The following is a 19233-nucleotide window of genomic DNA, read 5'->3' on the forward strand; positions in this document are numbered from 1 at the left end:
CTCATTCATGACAATAAGTTATGTACGAGGTCTTCTGGATATGGTGAATTGTGTACGAAGATTATGAGTAGGTCAACAAGGAATTAATCACTTCTAGTAAGAGAAGATAGCATCCTATTTATTCTAATCATATGATAATTCAGGAAGCCTTTGATCAAAGCAGAATGAAAATTAGAAAGAGTTTCTAATGTTTCATTATTTGAATTATCATTAAAAGATTGAGAAAAATATGAATATGAAATTGAGTTTGACATATATTCATACTCATATACATATTTGGGATGCAGTTTGATTAAAGGATTGAATTGCACGGTAACTTGCCACTGAAGGGTATTTTTGGTATTTCCACCCAATTCCATATTTTTCGGGTAGACATGACACGTTGCTAGACGTCAATCTTGTCTTATAGGTTTGATCAAATTAAAGAGTTTAATTCGATCACCAATTAGAAAGGATTCTAATTGTTAAGTTTGGGTTCGCACAGTTTGGACTTAAATCGATTAGAAGAGTTCTAATCAAGTTAGGTCAACTTGCACTCACACCTATTGCTGGCTAAGTATGGAACTCAATGGGTCACACACAAGAAAACTTATTAAGGGTCTAATTGGATTAGATCATGTTTGCAAGATAGACATCCTAGCAGGTGTTGCAAACCCTTAGCTCTTGATTCGAATTGGATTCGAATCTGATTCTTAATTGATCTAATTTGATTAGATCATCTTCTAATATGGGTTAGCCAAGAGTTGGCACCTAATTGGCTTGGTTTGAGTCTAATTGGATTAGATTTAATAAATCATTCAATCTAGACCGTTAGATCTTGATCTACCGTTGGATGAAGACATAATGGAGAGTTGGTTTAACCCAATTGGATTGGGTTAGAGGATGGCTATCATAATTGACCATTGGATCTTAATCCCACCATTGGATGAAGACATAATGGGTCAAGTAAATGGCGCCTTGCATTGGAGCCCTTGGATCATCATCATGAAAAATCAAGAGGTGAGGCGTGATGGACATGTGATTAGCATGTGATGTTGACTTGGTCAAAATATGGCACCACATGAAAGGACATATCATTTGATACACCTCCTCACTTGATCTGCACCTCCTCTTATTTGATATGGCCCTTTAGATGATGCCCTTTCATGAGAGGATGTGTGGATGGGATGCATCCCTTGGAGATGCATCCCTACACCTATTATAAATAGGTTAGCACTCCATGGGTTTCATCATTCGAACTCCACCCCACTTCTCTCTTCTTTCTTTCTTACATTAGTTTCTTTCTTTCTAGCATTGCTTCTAGTGTGTCCTAAGCCAAGACAAGGTGGTCTTCTTTAGGACAAAAGGATTAGAAGTGATTTTAGAAGGTTAAAGAAAAATAGAAAGAAAGGAAAGCAAGCCATTAGAGTTCTTTAAGAATTCTGCATTAAGGATCAAAGTCTTTGGAGCTTAAGACTTAAATCAAGTTTTCGTGTGGATCAACGTTGGAGGGTGAACACTTGGGCACCTAGTGGAAATTCTGCATATTGGATTAGCGTTAGAGGTATTCTTCTATTTCTGCATTTATATTATATTATTTGATTGCTTCCATTAAGGTGATCTTGGCTTATAAGGGTTTTATGTTAAGGAACTTTATCAAGAAATTTTTAAAATTCCTAACTTCCGCTGCGCATTATAACATGCTAAAACCCTTCAGTGGTATCAGAGCAAAGGTCCAAGAGTTGTGACCGATCTCCGGAAACTCTCACGCGTGATCGTGTGACGAAGCGTGGCTCTCCGTCCGGAGGCGTATAGAGATGCGTGCTCTGATAGGTATACATGGGTGTCACCCTATTTTTAATAGGACCGAACCCATGTAGGAGTAGAGACTCCCCCTTCAGTGGTATCAGAGCAATCCTTAATTGGTTCAATCAAATAATTATGTATGATGTATGATTATTAATTTACTATGAGATAGTAATGTCATATGCTTAGAGAAATGCTGAAATGTATGATTAATATATGATATGTTATGTAATAAAATATCATGATATAAAATTTTCCATATGAAAATATGTTGAAGCATGTTAATTAATTGCTTATGATTTATACATGCTATGAGATAGCCATGATGCATAATAGTTTATTTTAGACATGTTAAATGTATGTTACAATTAAAGAATGTGCTAGAGACTAGTAAGCCCTCAATAAAAATTATATTAAGTCATAGTGTTGAAAAACTTTGAGCTAACCCATTCTAGAACAATTAATCTAATTGGTGTCTAAGGAAAGCACTAAAGGTGGTTACTTAATTAGGACCTTACTCTCTGAGTAAGGGGAGCCTCCCACCTGCTTACCTGGCCAATTGTTTGATTGCCTATTATGGATAAGCTTAATATTGATATAACACTATTAATAGCCTTCCTTCATGCCTCGATATTATTATGTCAAGATCCATGCTAGTTTGTTGTGCTAACACAAGACTTGCAATGGGAACTGATGTTATAATGTCTTGGTGCATTAAGATGCTTATGGCATATTTTAATATATTGCCTTGTTGTGCAACCACAAGGGCAATATTATTCGAATATGACTATATGGAAATGAAGGGTTTGACTTAACTAAAATATTATTGTTTGTTGTGCTAACACAAGGCAATAAGTATTTTAAGAGGACAAGATAAAGTTGAGAATTGCATGAGATGCAATTGGAAAGAGTTTCCTACCTTTGAACTCATAAGAGTTTGTTGTGTAAACACAAGGCTTTTTATGATGAATTAGGATCTCAACCCTACTAAGAAAATTATATTTTCACGTTTATCATAGGAGAGGGCTATGATATTCGATAAAAATAGTAGGAGACAAATTAGATTAAAGTCCTTATCTAGTTGTAAACATGTCATCATGATTGGTCTGCTTATATTAGTTTTGTTCTTGCATATGTAGAATTATTAAATGGCTTCTTCACTTTCACTAAGAGGCATCTTAGATGCCAACAAGTTGACCGGACCAAACTATGTGGACTGGTTGAGGAATTTAAAGATAGTACTCACTCAGGAGAAAATTTTCTATATACTTGAAACCCCTGATCTTGGAGATCTAGGAGATGATGCTACAGAAGAGGAGGTTGCCACACATAAGATGTGGAAAAATGACAGTGTGACTGTCAAATGTATCATACTTGCCTCTATGAACAATGAATTACAGAGGCAACATGAAGGCATGGACACTCAATCCATACTTCTCAATTTAAAAGAGTTGTATGGAGAACAAAGCAGGACTGCTAGGTATGAGATATCTAAGCAGTTGTTCCGTGCTAGAATGAATGAAGGAATTCCAGTGCAAAACCATGTTCTTATGGTTATAGACTTGATCACCAGATTAAGTCAATTAGGTTTTGCTATGGATAGTGAGCTCAGTCAGGATTTGATCCTGCAATCACTGCCTGATTCATTCTCTCAGTTTGTTGTGAACTTTCACATGAACAAGCTGAACACCTCCCTGCCCGAGCTGTTAAATATGCTCAAAACAGCTGAAGGGCATATTAAGAAGGATAAAGGTCCACTCCTTCTTATAAATAGCACCTCTATGAGGAAATCGGGAAATAAGGGTTCTAAGAAACGATTGAACCCCAAGAGTAGCATCAAAAAGAAAAAAGGAAAGAAAAACTCCGGATCAAGTACCTGTTTTCATTGCGGCAAAGCTGGCCACTGGAAAAGGAATTGCAAGAGTTTTCTTGCAAGTATGAAGACCGATGCAAGAGTTGCATCAAAAGGTATGTTTATGTTACATGCCAACTTGTCATTAAGTTCTTCAAATTCAAATTCATGGGTATTGGATACCGGCTGTGGTTTTCACATTTGCAAATCTTTGCATGGACTACAGAAAATTAAAATTTTGAAGAAAGGTGACTTCGAGCTGTATGGTGCTGGAGGAGAGTCCATCCAGGCTGAAGCTGTTGGAACCTACAACTTGGAATTGCCTTCGGGAAAGCTCCTACAATTAGAAGATTGTTATTATATGCCCAAAATTATTAGAAATGTAATTTCCATTCCTTTGTTGTTAAAGAAAGGTTTTGAAATTAATGGAAAGGGCAATGGTTGCTCTATTTATTTTTCTAATAAGCATCTTTGCAATGGCATTATGGAAAATGGTCTTCTAGTTTTATTACTTAATGACAATGTCTTTCATATTAATAAAAGCAATAAAAGAAAGAGAGAGGAAGTGAATAATACCCTCCTTTGGCATTGCCGACTTGGTCGCATAAGTGAATCAAGAATCAACAAGTTATACAAAGAAGAGTTCTTTGATCCTTATGATTATGAATCATTAGGAACTTGTGAATCTTGTCTTATGGGAAAAATGACCAAGTCTCCATTCACTGGACATGGAGAAAGGGCAAGTGAGTTATTAGGACTTATACATACAGATGTATGTGGTCCTATGACAACTCCAGCTAGAGGTGGATACTCTTACTTCATCACATTCACTGATGATTTATCAAGGTTCGGATTTGTGTATCTTATGAAACATAAATACGAAGCCTTTGATAAGTTTAAAGAGTATCAAAGTATGGTTGAAAAACAAACCGGAAAGTGTATTAAAATCCTTCGATCTGATCGAGGAGGTGAATACCTTTCTAGTGAATTTTTAAATCATCTTAAAGAAAAGGGCATTCTCTCTGAATGGACACCTCCGTATACGCCACAACTAAATGGTGTAGCTGAACGGAGGAATCGTACTCTATTAGATATGGTAAGGTCCATGATGTGCTTTACAGATCTTCCTATTTCCTTCTGGGGTTATGCCTTAGAAACTGCTACATATGTGCTAAACAGGATACCTTCAAAATCTGTATCTAGTACTCCATATGAGATATGGAGAGGTAGAAAGCCCAATCTTAAATATTTTAAAATATGGGGCTGCCAAGCATATGTCAAAAGAAATTTTGGACATAAGCTAAGTGCTAGATCAGATAAATGTACATTTATAGGTTATTCCAAAGAAAGTATTGGATATCTCTTCTATCATCCTACTGAACAAAAGGTATTTGTTAGTAGGCATGCCACTTTCTTAGAAAAAGAGTTTATCTTAGAAAAGGGCAGTGAAAGAAGAATTGAACTTAATGAAGTTCAAGACCTACAAATAGAAACACAAGAAATTCTTCAACCAGATGTACCCATTGATGAAGTACAACCACAACACACATCTCCTCTCCAAAGGTCAGATAGAGTGCGAAATGCACCTAAGAGGTATGGGTTTATTATTGAGAATGATGAAGCCCACATCATCGAAAATGATGATCCTCTGACCTATTCGGAAGCTATCATGAGTAATGACTCTAACAAATGGTTAGAAGCTATGAAATCCGAAATAGACTCTATGTATACCAACCAAGTATGGACTTTGGTTGATGCACCAGAAGGTGTAAACCCTATAGGTTGCAAATGGGTCTATAAGAAGAAGATTGGAGCAGATGGCCAAGTAGAAACCTACAAGGCTAGATTGGTGGCAAAAGGTTTCAGGCAAAAGCAAGGAATTGACTATGATGAAACTTTTTCACCAGTTGCCATGCTTAAATCTATTCGGATTTTGCTTGCAATAGCTGCATACTATGATTATGAAATTTGGCAGATGGATGTCAAAACCGCCTTCCTTAATGGTTATCTTGAGGAAGAGGTTTACATGACACAGCCAGAAGGATTTGTCTCAAGTGGGAGAGCAAATCAAATATGCAAGCTTAAGAGATCCATTTATGGATTAAAGCAAGCATCGAGGAGTTGGAACATCCGTTTTGATACAACAGTCAAAGAGTTTGGTTTTATCAAAAATGTGGATGAACCATGTGTGTACAAGAAGACTAGTGGGAGTGCCGTTGTCTTCTTAATATTGTATGTAGATGACATACTAATCATTGGAAATGATATTCCAATGTTACAATCGGTCAAGACTTGGCTATCAAAAAGCTTTTCCATGAAAGACTTGGGAGAAGCATCCTATATACTTGGTATAAAGATCTATAGGGATAGATCTAAAAGGATGCTAGGCTTGTCCCAGTCTAAGTACATAGATCGTGTGCTAAAAAGATTCAGCATGGAAGAAAGTAAAAGAGGTTACTTACCTATGAGTCATGGCATACGTCTCTCTAAGAAGATGTCTCCTAAGACATCTGAAGAGAGGAATAGAATGAATTCTATTCCCTATGCTTCGGCAGTAGGATCAATTATGTATGCTATGCTATGTACTAGGCCTGATGTTGCTTATGCCTTAGGCATAACAAGCAGATTCCAGGCTGATCCAGGAGAAAATCATTGGATAGCTGTGAAAAATATTCTTAAGTACTTAAGAAGGACTAAAGATATTTTTCTAGTTTATGGAGGATCTGAGTTGAAACTAGAAGGATTTTCTGATTCTAGTTTTCAATCAGATCCAGATGATAGCAAGTCCACTTCAGGGTATGTCTTTACCCTAAATGGTGGTGCAGTGAGCTGGAAGAGTTCCAAGCAGCAAACTGTAGCTGACTCAACTACTGAGGCAGAATACATCGCTGTAAGTGAAGCCGCTAAGGAAGCTGTCTGGATGAAGAAGTTCATCGCTGAGTTGGGAGTAGTTCCTGAGATTGCTGGACCAGTTTCAGTTTATTGTGACAACACTGGAGCTGTTGCTCAAGCAAAGGAACCAAGATCTCATCACAAATCCAAGCACATTCTAAGACGCTTCCACCTCGTTCGAGAGATCGTCGAGAGACAAGACATAGTCATTGAACGAGTAGACACAAAGAACAACTTAGCAGACCCGTTCACTAAAGCTCTACCACAACAGCAGTTCGATCGCCACCTCGATTGTATGGGGATAAAATATAAGAGCGATTGGCTTTAGTGCAAGTGGGAGATTGAAAGAGTAGATGCCCTACAAGCCAATCGCAATATGTATTGCGAAAGGTTTTTTCTTTTGATTTGTCCAAATCATGTACATGACATTTAAATATGAATAAAGGCGTTATGTTTTATCATATGCTGTTGATTATATTTATGATAAACTCCTTAGATTAGGGCAATGGTTTTAAGACTATGATGAGATCATACTAGTGAGACTTAAAATCCTAAAATTCTAATCTTAAATATTCCCAGTCATTGGTACATTGAGTCGGGGATCAATGATTACCGGAAAGACTGGCATGTCTTATGTATGCTCGATGCAGAGGATGATTGATCTCACAATCATTTGTGTGGAGACACTAATACAAAGATGTGGGTGCTCATTAGAGGAATGAGTTCACTGAATTGACCTACAAAGAGAAATCTTATGAAGTCTTACTTACATGTCAAAAGATGATTCTCTTAGTGGGAGTTGTGCAACTGATCCTATGACCTGAGATCACCATAGTATCTTGTGCACATGAACCCATATTTTGGTTTACACTCATTCATGACAATAAGTTATGTACGAGGTCTTCTGGATATGGTGAATTGTGTACGAAGATTATGAGTAGGTCAACAAGGAATTAATCACTTCTAGTAAGAGAAGATAGCATCCTATTTATTCTAATCATATGATAATTCAGGAAGCCTTTGATCAAAGCAGAATGAAAATTAGAAAGAGTTTCTAATGTTTCATTATTTGAATTATCATTAAAAGATTGAGAAAAATATGAATATGAAATTGAGTTTGACATATATTCATACTCATATACATATTTGGGATGCAGTTTGATTAAAGGATTGAATTGCACGGTAACTTGCCACTGAAGGGTATTTTTGGTATTTCCACCCAATTCCATATTTTTCGGGTAGACATGACACGTTGCTAGACGTCAATCTTGTCTTATAGGTTTGATCAAATTAAAGAGTTTAATTCGATCACCAATTAGAAAGGATTCTAATTGTTAAGTTTGGGTTCGCACAGTTTGGACTTAAATCGATTAGAAGAGTTCTAATCAAGTTAGGTCAACTTGCACTCACACCTATTGCTGGCTAAGTATGGAACTCAATGGGTCACACACAAGAAAACTTATTAAGGGTCTAATTGGATTAGATCATGTTTGCAAGATAGACATCCTAGCAGGTGTTGCAAACCCTTAGCTCTTGATTCGAATTGGATTCGAATCTGATTCTTAATTGATCTAATTTGATTAGATCATCTTCTAATATGGGTTAGCCAAGAGTTGGCACCTAATTGGCTTGGTTTGAGTCTAATTGGATTAGATTTAATAAATCATTCAATCTAGACCGTTAGATCTTGATCTACCGTTGGATGAAGACATAATGGAGAGTTGGTTTAACCCAATTGGATTGGGTTAGAGGATGGCTATCATAATTGACCATTGGATCTTAATCCCACCATTGGATGAAGACATAATGGGTCAAGTAAATGGCGCCTTGCATTGGAGCCCTTGGATCATCATCATGAAAAATCAAGAGGTGAGGCGTGATGGACATGTGATTAGCATGTGATGTTGACTTGGTCAAAATATGGCACCACATGAAAGGACATATCATTTGATACACCTCCTCACTTGATCTGCACCTCCTCTTATTTGATATGGCCCTTTAGATGATGCCCTTTCATGAGAGGATGTGTGGATGGGATGCATCCCTTGGAGATGCATCCCTACACCTATTATAAATAGGTTAGCACTCCATGGGTTTCATCATTCGAACTCCACCCCACTTCTCTCTTCTTTCTTTCTTACATTAGTTTCTTTCTTTCTAGCATTGCTTCTAGTGTGTCCTAAGCCAAGACAAGGTGGTCTTCTTTAGGACAAAAGGATTAGAAGTGATTTTAGAAGGTTAAAGAAAAATAGAAAGAAAGGAAAGCAAGCCATTAGAGTTCTTTAAGAATTCTGCATTAAGGATCAAAGTCTTTGGAGCTTAAGACTTAAATCAAGTTTTCGTGTGGATCAACGTTGGAGGGTGAACACTTGGGCACCTAGTGGAAATTCTGCATATTGGATTAGCGTTAGAGGTATTCTTCTATTTCTGCATTTATATTATATTATTTGATTGCTTCCATTAAGGTGATCTTGGCTTATAAGGGTTTTATGTTAAGGAACTTTATCAAGAAATTTTTAAAATTCCTAACTTCCGCTGCGCATTATAACATGCTAAAACCCTTCAGTTTCAACATGTCTTCTACTTGTCTTTCAATTTCTCCTTTTTGAAAGTGAGCATATCTGTAAGGAGGCACATTAATTGGCTTGTTTTCTTCCTTGAGTCGAATGGGGTGATCGAAGACACGCTTGGGTGGAAGTGCAGTCGGCATGTCAAGGACTTTTTGGTGCTCTTCAAGCAACTTCTGCACTTGTGGATGTAGGCCTTGTAGCTCGTCGTTTGGCTGCGGTTGAGGTCCCCCCGCAGCCCCTTCTTTGTTGATAACCATGATGGCGAGGCAAGGAGCTCCCCCTCGCCACAAGCGTTCGATCATGTTGGCTTCACATGGTAGGACTTCCTTGTGCTTGAGTGCAGTCCACAACTTTTTCCTTCCATTGAGCCGGAACTCCATAGTCATGGTGTTGTAGTCGGTCACTACTTTGCCGATGCCGCGGAGCCATGCGTTGCCAAGAACCACGTCCAAACCTACAAGTTGTAGCACATGTAAGTCTGCAGAAATTCTTACCCCTTGGATGTTGAGCCGAACATCCTTGACAACTTCTTGGCACTTGAGTCTTTCGCCGCTTGCCACTTTGACTTCGAATGGATTGGTTGCTGCCCCCTTAAGGCCTACCCGTCGCAATGCTCCTGGATTAATGAAGTTGCGAGAAGATCCATTGTCAACGAGCAGGGATACCTCATGCTTGCCGATCCATGCTGCCATTCTCATAGTTGAAGGTCGTTGCACGCCGGTGAGCGCATGAAGGGATAGCTCGGCATCATTTGATAAGGGGCTGATGGAAGGGCTTTCGGTGGGATCTTCCTCTTCCGAAGAGCTGCTGGTTGTGTCTGTATCATAGCCTTCTTCCCCGCTGCTGTCGATGTGAAGCACAAAAGATTGGCCCGGTTTGCAATGATGATCTTTCTCCCACTTGGCACCGCACTTGAAACATAAACCTTTCTTGATGTAGTCTTGCACTTCGTCTCGGCTGAGCCTCTTGACATCAGATGGTGGTTGTTTTGAAGAGGTTGCAGCGGCTGACGGGGGTTTGGAAGTGCTTGCAGCCGGTTGGAACTTGGCTTGCAGCGGGTTGCGGTTGGAGCCCTCCCTAGTTGGCCGCCGGTCTTGGTTGAAGGCTTGATCCAGAATTTCAGCCATCCTCATGGCGTCTTGAAGGCGGGTGGGTTGCTTGAGTTTGATCTCCTTGGAGAGCCAAGGCTTTAGCCCATCCACAAAGGTGCCGAGTAGCGCCTCTTCCGACCAACCCTCCACCATGGTTTGGAGTTGTCGAAAGTCGTCGATGTATGTTTGGACCTTGCCTTCTTGTTTGAGCTTGGCTAATTGGCCATGATGGTTGATTGTTGGTGAAGGCCCCCATTGCTTCATGAATTCTTGGACAAAGGCCGTCCACCCCAAACAACCTCCTTCTCTTTCATAAATGTTCCTTAGCCACCTCCATCACCTATTGGCTCTTCCCTCAAGATGGTAGCTAGCTAAGGTTACCCTCTCCTCTCTAGGGATGTCATAGACATGAAAGTATTGTTCAATTTTATCAAGCCATTCATAAGGATCTCCTCCTCCAAATGATGGAAACTCAATTTTAGGTTTTCTAACACCCCTTTCATGTGGACCGAAAACCCTAGTTTCATCTCCATGGTGCACCCGATCTTCCCTCCTCCCTCTTTCATGTTCATGTCGGCCATGAGGCCTCCAAGGGTTAGGGCTTCCTATGGGTTCACTCACGGGTCTTTCCATACTCCTTGGCCGATTCTCCATAGGGATGCCATCGGCCCATCTATCAACATAGGTTTCTCCACATTCAACTCTACTTCCTCTTCTTCCTTCCTCTCTCATTTTTCTATCTCCTTCTCCCTTTCTATTTTTTTCTGCAAACCTCCTTTCTAGCCTTTCAATGTTGGCATTACCCTCTCTTCTTATGGTGGCCAAGGTGGTTACCAAATGTTCCAACACCCTACTAACCTCGGTGTTGTGGTTTTCCATGGTTTCAAAGAGTCTATGCGGGCTGAACGAATCACTACCCGACTCCATTGAACCTTACCCCTCTCAATCAGATTTTTGAAGATTTTACAATGACTTTCAGATCTGATTGTTCAGATCTCAATATGAAAACAAGTAGGTATGTAGATCTGAAAAGTTAGAGGATACCCTTGAGATCGACCTTCCGTGGATTTGGACTGAAGCCGATTATCCGACGATCTCCGTTGTAGTCTCTCAATGAAAGCACCAATGTTGGCTCGCGGGGCTTTGCGGTCCCAAACCCCGCGCCAAGGGATGAAGAACTTGTGTGTGATGGGACCGGCTTGCTTGTGGGTATCGCTCTTCCTTCTTGCTGCCGTGGAATCCAAGCCGTATGCTTGCCTCTTGGCTGCCGGCGTTGGGAAAGAATCAACAATATGGGGCTATGTTTGAAGAAGATTGACTCTATTCCAAAAGCAACGAATTACAAAGACTCTTGGCGAGATCCGAAAGGAACCTTGCGCCGTCTAAACAATCTAAGGGGAGTGATGTTCTCCACCTTAGCCCAAGCCTTTCGGCCGACAAACAAAGGGAATGAAACCCTTGACTCTATGCAGAAACTCAATGAAAAGATGATTGATAAGATGCTTTGCCAAAGTGCCCTAAAGGCTCCTTCTATAGGCCGAGTGCCTTGGCTTATTTTTGGACTCTTCTCTAGGTTGATTGGCTGCCTCCTTTGGCCGCCAATGTCTTGGCTAATTCTGGCTCCCTTCGACCATGTGCCTCAATGTGTTGGCCGCTTGAGATTGATCCTCGGCTGGGCTTGTGCGCGTGTCGCTTGTTGCTCGTGCCACTTGCCCTTGTTCGGCCTGATTTGGTTGTTGTGCAGGTGGCTGGGCTGCGCTGCCTGATTTGCTTGGATTCTGCCGGGGTCCGCCGGGGTCCGCCATGGATTGCTGGCGTGTCTTCCTTGTGTGCGCACATCTATTGGTCGGTTGCATCTCGGCCGCTGGTGTCTTCTCCTGCCGGGTCTCTATGGAAGAGCCCGCAGGCTCCTCCTTTGATCTTGTGCGTGCGCCTTCCTTGTTTGGCCCGGCGCCAAGGCTGGGATGCTTGCCATGTATTCTGCTTGGGTGATTTAGGCCGGGCGCAATCTGGTGACAGCCTTCCTTGTTTGCGCCCATGCGCTGATGGCTGCCATATGTCCTTTGGCTGCGCGCTGGGCTGACCGGGCTTTGGCTTTCCTTGTGCGGCCTTGCGCGCGGGTGGTTGCCAAGTGTCCCCGCGCTGTGCTCTTGGCCGGGCTGACCGGGACTTGCCTTGTTTGGCTTTGCGCGCGGTTGGTTGCCATGTGTCCCCGCGCTGAGCTCTTGGCCGGGCTGACCGGGACCTGCCTTGTTTGGCTCTCGGGTGTGCGCTTGCCATCGGGCCTGATGTGCGCGGGTTCCTGTGCTCCGATGCGCTTGCGGTCGGGCTCAACCCTTGCGCTGTCCTTGGGCTGATTTGGCTGGGATGTACTTGATTGGGCGCGGCGCTGGCCGAGCCAATTCCTTCTTGTGCATGCGTGCCAATGGACGCATGCGCGGGCTGGTGCCCTTGGTTGCCGCCCGTGTCCATGCCCATGTTTGGCGTGCGCGCAACCCACTGTTGCGCGGGCGCCAAGTGCTGGCGAGGGACGGGCAGGCGGCCCTGCTGAGTACTGGCCGTCCTCCTGTCCGGCGCGCGACCCTCAGTCCGCGCGCGCGCCAGACAGCCGCGCCCAGCAGGGTTCCACGGCAGCCAAGAGGCAAGCATACGGCTTGGATTCCACGGACCAACAATCGCAAGCCACGCCGCAAGAGGAGCAACAATCGCACACCAATCGAGGGCCAAAGTAGCCATGCCAACCAAAGAGGGCCATCGGACCACAAGGAGGCCAACGGGGGGTCAAGCCAAGGCCAACTACTTTGCTTGGAAAGCCTTGGCCAAGCCCCTTCATGCGGCCGAGCACGCCCAACCTCGGCCGAGCCAAACATGTGCCCATGCATGCCCAAGCCTTGGCCAAGCATGCCCAACCTTGGCCGAACCCGCCGCGCGCACCGTCCCGCCGAAGCCAAGCCGCAGCCAAATCCTGCCGCAGCCAACCTCGCTTGCTACAGTGCGGCGAGGTTCTTGGGCAAGAACCTCGCCAGCTACAGTGCCCACGCACAGCCAGGCCGCCAGCAGCCAGCTACAGTGCGGCGAGGTTCGGCAGAACGAACCTCGCCTGCTACAGTTTCCGCGGCCACAGTGCCCGCGCGCCCAGGCCCGCGCACGCCCAAGCCCCTGCGCGCCCAGGCCCGCGCCCAGCCGCGCGCGCGCGCCTGCCCACCGGCGCGCCCAGCAGGGCGACCGCCCGCGCGCCCCCGCGCCCGGCCGCGCGCCCCCGCACGCCCGCGCCCGCCCGCGCCCGGCCGCGCCCGGCCGCGCGCCCGCCCGCGCCCGCGCCCGCGCCCGCCCGCGCCCGCGCGCGCGCCCGGCCTCGCCCGCGCGCGCGCCCGCCCGCGCCCGCGCGCCTGGCGCGCGCCCAGTCCCAGTCCCGCCCGGACTGGGACACGCCCAGCCAGGACGCGCAACCTGGTCAACCGGGACACGCATCCCGTGCGTCCGGTCCGCGGAACCCATGCAGATCCCACCCTCCATCCTCTTCCATCCAATGGCCAAAAGGCAAGCCAAAGTTCAGCCGTGGGAGGGCCCTTCTTGGGTGATCTTTAGCCATCCATCTCATGCCAATCAACGGTGGAAAAGCCTTGGATCCATGTGAAGACAAATTGCCATGTTTTGTCTAGGGCTTAGGCTATAAAAAGAGATGTAAAGGACCATTGAGAGGCATCAAGAGTTCTTCTAGAGTCATGTTGTTATGTCGGCCGTAAGGCTTGGGCGGCGTTTGTGCCGAATTCGGTCCTTAGATCTTGTGTTCTAGGACTTGGGGTAGTGGTAGATCCATCAATCTCCACTAGATTGGGCTAGGGAGAGATCTCTTCAATCTCTTTCTAGATTTCTTTTGCTTTCTTTATTATTGTTCTTCGTTATTCAAGTTAGTGGAATATAAACCAAGTTTGCTTTCATTGTTGATTCTCTTCTTGAGTTATTCCACCGGGCGTTGCCTACAATCGGTCCATCGTCATCGTTTTCAAAGGCACACGCGAGGAGCGCAAGGAAAGGGGCTTGGTGAGGGGCTTTGGACCGTGAGCCCCCATCAGTTCTCCGCTCGCGTGTCCGCACGCGTTTGCGCGGACCTTAAATGCCACTCTGTGGCATTAAATGGCCCACGCGGGTTGGCAACCGCGCGCGGGCGTGCGTCCGTGCGCGTTTCCCAAAAAAAAAGTTAAATGCCACAGAGTGGCTTTAAATGCCACTCTGTGGCTTAAGAGGCCCACGTGGCTGGAAGCCGCGTGGGCACTCTTCCCCGCTCGCCCACGCGCGGGAAAAATGTGCCGGTTCGCACCGGTACCGGCTTGTACCTGCGCGAACCGGCCCGGTTCACACCGGTACAAGTACGGAACCAATCGATTCCGACCCATTTTGGGTCGGAACCGTTTTTATACGCTGTACCGTACCGGTGCCGGTCAGCATCGGTTCGGTACAGGCTGAACCGACCGGAACGTCGGTTCAGCATACCTTACCGATGATCTTTATTTCCGTGAAACATAAATTGTTTGCGAACTACTAGTCAAATTTTCATCTTCCACCATATCCTTTTTCTGGAAAATTCATCTTTTCTCTTTTTATGTCCTTAGAAATCATCCAAATTAATTCTTCCAAGTTGTTTCAAGTTTCATTTGGTTTACATCCAATTCTGTGGATTTTCCAAGTTGCCCTAAATATCATGGTACCACTCTTGTACCTGTTGATGAGTCGTTGGTAGTTTATGGGTGGCTCCATTATGAAAATTAGGTTTCTACGATTGAAACATGCTAATTTTGTCCCTCGTTTTAAGTGGTTCCTATTTGGACTTTGGAAAACTAATGCAATTTTGAGCAATATGGAAAGTGTAACAGAAATTGTACTCACTTTTTTGTGCTAAGCATGACCTCTGGGGTGCCTTTAATTCAAATTGTTGGCAGTGATGAATCATGTAAACTTTTGTTGGTTCCTGACTTTGTTATCTGAATTTCTTTTTAATTCTTAAATGAACTTGCTTGGCATATTCCATATTCTCTGTATCATTCAATTCTGCATGCTTCAAGAGAAGTCAAATATGAACTTCCAAGCTGGTGTCAGTATTTATGCTGATCATTGATCGACAAAACATGTATTGCAGCACATGCCTTGCTGACACGGACAGGCTGGAATGGCCTGTTGCATGACCAACTATGGCCTGACATGGGGTTTTATGAACTTTTTTCAGTTTTTATTGTTTAAACCTATTTCTAGTTAGATGTGCCATGTTTAATGCATTAAAATGTTATTTTCTTGCAGTCATCTGGCCTTAGTTAGTAAAAAACATGTATACATATGCAACAAAAGCAAATATTGGAGAAATTTATAGTCAAACACTATGAAAACACATTTCAGTTGAAACTTAACAATTTATTGTTATGTACAGCGATTTCAGATTATCTTCACTTCGTTGTTACCTTTGACTGTCTGACAAGGTCATAGATATCCTTGCAAATTACCAGGTTCTTGTTGTGTTCTGATGGAAATAGTTTTGACACTATTGGAGTGACATGTTGTGGTACTGCTCATAGTATTGTCTTATTAACAAAAAAATTACCAAAAAGAACGGGTGGAAGGGGCCATTACAGTAAATATGTATTGGTGGCTTTGCTTGCTTCTTGCCATCCTTGGCCTGATCTGTGCAACTCAAACTTAATCGAGGCTCCCCACAGCTAAAATCCCCTCCTGCATGCCAGGATAGGAAACAGAAGGGTTTATGCCACTTTAATCTTAATACATTCTTATCAACATATTGACAGATAAAGCGGTTCGACACCTATTGGCATTTGTTGCTAATGCTGATGTGTACCAATCAGTTTGACGTTATCCGGTTGTTCTGGTTGCTGCTTTCATGCTAGTACATCATGTACTGCCAGCAGGGTCCTGCATGGCTGATACCTCTATCCTTGCTTGTAATTTTATCTGAGCCATCACCAACAAGTTTTGGGCTACATTGATATCTAGTGCAGAAGAGGCTGCCAGAGATGTTCCTTCTTGTTTGAGTAAAGGATTATTTGGATAATTACATGTTAATTTTGATAAAATTTAAGAGCCATAATTTGTTGGTTATACAAATAATGAAGATTACACAAATTTCTATGTGGAGTAGTACTATGATGTTGCTTAGGCATGCATAGCTACTCTACAGTGTATAAAATTTTCCATTGAAAAATCTGCTAAAGAGAATTCCTTTGTTTTTCCCAGGATGACTTTTTTTCTGCTCCATTTAATATAATATCGTACTGTGCATGATAGTATGCAAGCAAAAATTTTGTGGATGAATCATGAGCAGTGCACCAATCTATTGAAGCATGTTTTTAACTGTCATTGCCATTCAGGGTTCCATCTTAGTAATTGATCAGTGGATCACTAAGAAATTTCTACTCTTAAGTATGGATATGCATATTATTGTGGTATATATGATCGTTATGAACATGGACAGTTAGGCATAAGTACTATTGCATGATATAGATAAACTCCTGGAAATTATGCATGTTTCAATGCTGATGTAAGGTTATCTCAGTCAGTCACTTGATGATCTTCTACCATGCTTAACAATGAGCTTACTCATCCCACTCTCTGTTTCGTGGGTTCTCCTTTGATGTCATATTTAAAAGTCAGTTCATTTTGCTGGTAATTAAATTGGAGAAAATAGGACAGTTATACAATAGTTGTGATATGAAAATGATAAAGAATACCTTTGTGTTTTTTATTTTTATATATTCTCTTGTTTATTTTTTCATACAAATTTTAACATGAGTCTATAAATGAAGTTACATTTCAAGAAGACTTGTCAACATGTGTTAAGTGTTAAATTTATTTTTCCTGTCCACATATGGGTGTATGGATGTAAATATGATCATCTACAGATGGACATGTAGTAAAAATGGATTATTAGGGTTTTTATAAATATACTGAGATGATAAATAAAACCTTTGGCTTTTCCCTAAAATTTAGAGAAGGGCAAATGCTATTGTGGTCAGTTAACTTGTCACTCATATATACTTATCTTACTAATACAAGTATTGATTGATCAAAATTCCTCTTTGGCTTTTGTACGATATATATAAAGTTGTACTGCAAATCTATTGATAGGATTTTAGCCCAAAGCTGATCAGTGTAAACCAAGTACAAACAAACTATCAGAAATTGTGCTAAAAATGATTTATGACATTTAAAATGCATTGAAGTCAAATGTGTTTTATGTACCATATGATGGATAGGTGGTTGCAAAATACGGTTTTATTGGTAGTTACAGTGTTCTTATTTGACCTGTGATATAGAGGCAATCAAATCGACTGAAATTTTTCCTTTGTTTTTTAACATGTGCAAATCATTTCTTTTTCTCATTATTTCCAAGCATACATTATAGCATGCTAGTCTATTTGTACCACTCATTTTGAGTTGTTGTAGATGACAGTTAACAATATATCTACAATTAAGATAACCGATCATTGTTTTTCACTGATGAAGGACATGGTTCAAATCCAATTGCTAAGATTTTGTGTCAGTTTGTGTGCATGCAAGTATGCTTTTGTGTGCTTGTGCATGCTTGTGAGGGCGGTGTGCCAGTGGTTCGGTTGGTGGTGTTGTTGCTTGTGCTTGTTGGTTTGCGCATATGTGCATGTTTGCATATATGCATGCATGTGGTCTATACAGGGGTTGACTGCTTCTGAAAGGTTTGAGGCTCAATCCTACCAAAGCAAAATGATTTATGTTCTTAATTGAGGTCGACCCCATTAATAATAATCTATTCCATAAAGAATACCTAGAGTAAATATCACATGTCTTGGAGGTTTCCTATATGCATCAAGCAGGCACAAAAATGAAGGACCATGAAAGTTCTTTGCTATGATAGGGCATATATACTCAAAATCCCAAACAGTTGATCATGATTTATAGTTTATACATCTTCAAACATATGTAAATGGAAATCCAGTATCTGGATCCTTCTAAACCACTCATTCAAGGCTTCATCTCTGTTGTTGGTACACAAGTTTCAGGTTATACATTGTCTTCCTTATCCAGATTTCTTCCTACGGCAGAATGGATGAATTGGTAGTTCAGTAAGCTGTAACTAGAATTAAACTGCACCTACAAATAATTATTTAAACTTTAAAATGATTTTCTAGTTTTGATTTTGATGATGAATGATGGTGCCATAATATATTTTGGATGAATTACAGTGGGGCTAATGGAAGAAATTCCAATAGAGTGGTTCTTTACGAGGATGCAGCAAAGAAGCAACTCCGAGAATTTATTGCTGCTCTCCGTGGTTGCCAATTAATGGTCCAAGCATGTTCTTCCCTTAGTCCTATACTGAGCACTACAGAATCTAGTCTGCTCCATCATTTGTTAACACCAGGTGTAAATTATTAAGCTCACATGCGGTACACAGAGCATTTATTTTGTTACTTGATATTCCAGTGTAGACTTGTCAAGCGCCATCCATACTGATGAATTATTGTTTGCAGGCAAAGGGCTTCCAGACATGTGCTCACTTGTTAGTCATTTCAAGGATGCCTTTGATTGGTCAGAAGCTGATTGCAGTGGGCGCATTATACCTCATGAAGGAGGTGATGTCGAATATGATCTTGCATGTAAAAGAGTGAAAGAGATTGAATCTGCTCTGACAAGGTACCTGAAGGAGCAACGCAAGCTGCTAGGAGATGCATCGGTATAATCATTGTTAAGAATACTTTGTTTACATAGTTAATAGTGGGCCTTTGTTCTCTTGTATTGAATGATAAAATTTAACAATCCTTGTAGATAAACTATGTCACTGTTGGGAAAGACATGTATCTACTTGAGGTTCCTGAGAGCTTGAGGGGTGCTGTTCCTAGCGACTATGAGTTACAATCATCAAAGAAGGTATGCAAATTGAAGTCTTGATGTATTACATCTGACCGACTGGTATTATGCTATGCATAATATGATTTATGTTTTTTTAATAATAGATTTTCTGTATTATCATTGATTGACTTCTCCCCAATACTTTAGGCATGGT

The 19233-nt window shown here is 42.1% G+C and overlaps 1 protein-coding gene across 2 annotated transcripts in view; it reads left to right on the plus strand.

Annotated features, from left to right (window-relative positions):
- Window positions 1-19233, plus strand: part of LOC103715035 (DNA mismatch repair protein MSH6) — a 39207-nt gene that overhangs the window by 13444 nt on the left and 6530 nt on the right. For both annotated transcript variants that reach the window (XM_039131691.1, XM_039131690.1), the window contains exons 8-10: window positions 18413-18591; window positions 18701-18903; window positions 18996-19097. In XM_039131691.1, the coding sequence (XP_038987619.1) occupies window positions 18413-18591; window positions 18701-18903; window positions 18996-19097 (484 nt within the window). The remainder of the gene's footprint in view (window positions 1-18412; window positions 18592-18700; window positions 18904-18995; window positions 19098-19233) is intronic.

Source organism: Phoenix dactylifera, chromosome 11 (assembly GCF_009389715.1).
Source record: "Phoenix dactylifera cultivar Barhee BC4 chromosome 11, palm_55x_up_171113_PBpolish2nd_filt_p, whole genome shotgun sequence".
Taxonomy (NCBI): domain Eukaryota; kingdom Viridiplantae; phylum Streptophyta; class Magnoliopsida; order Arecales; family Arecaceae; genus Phoenix; species Phoenix dactylifera.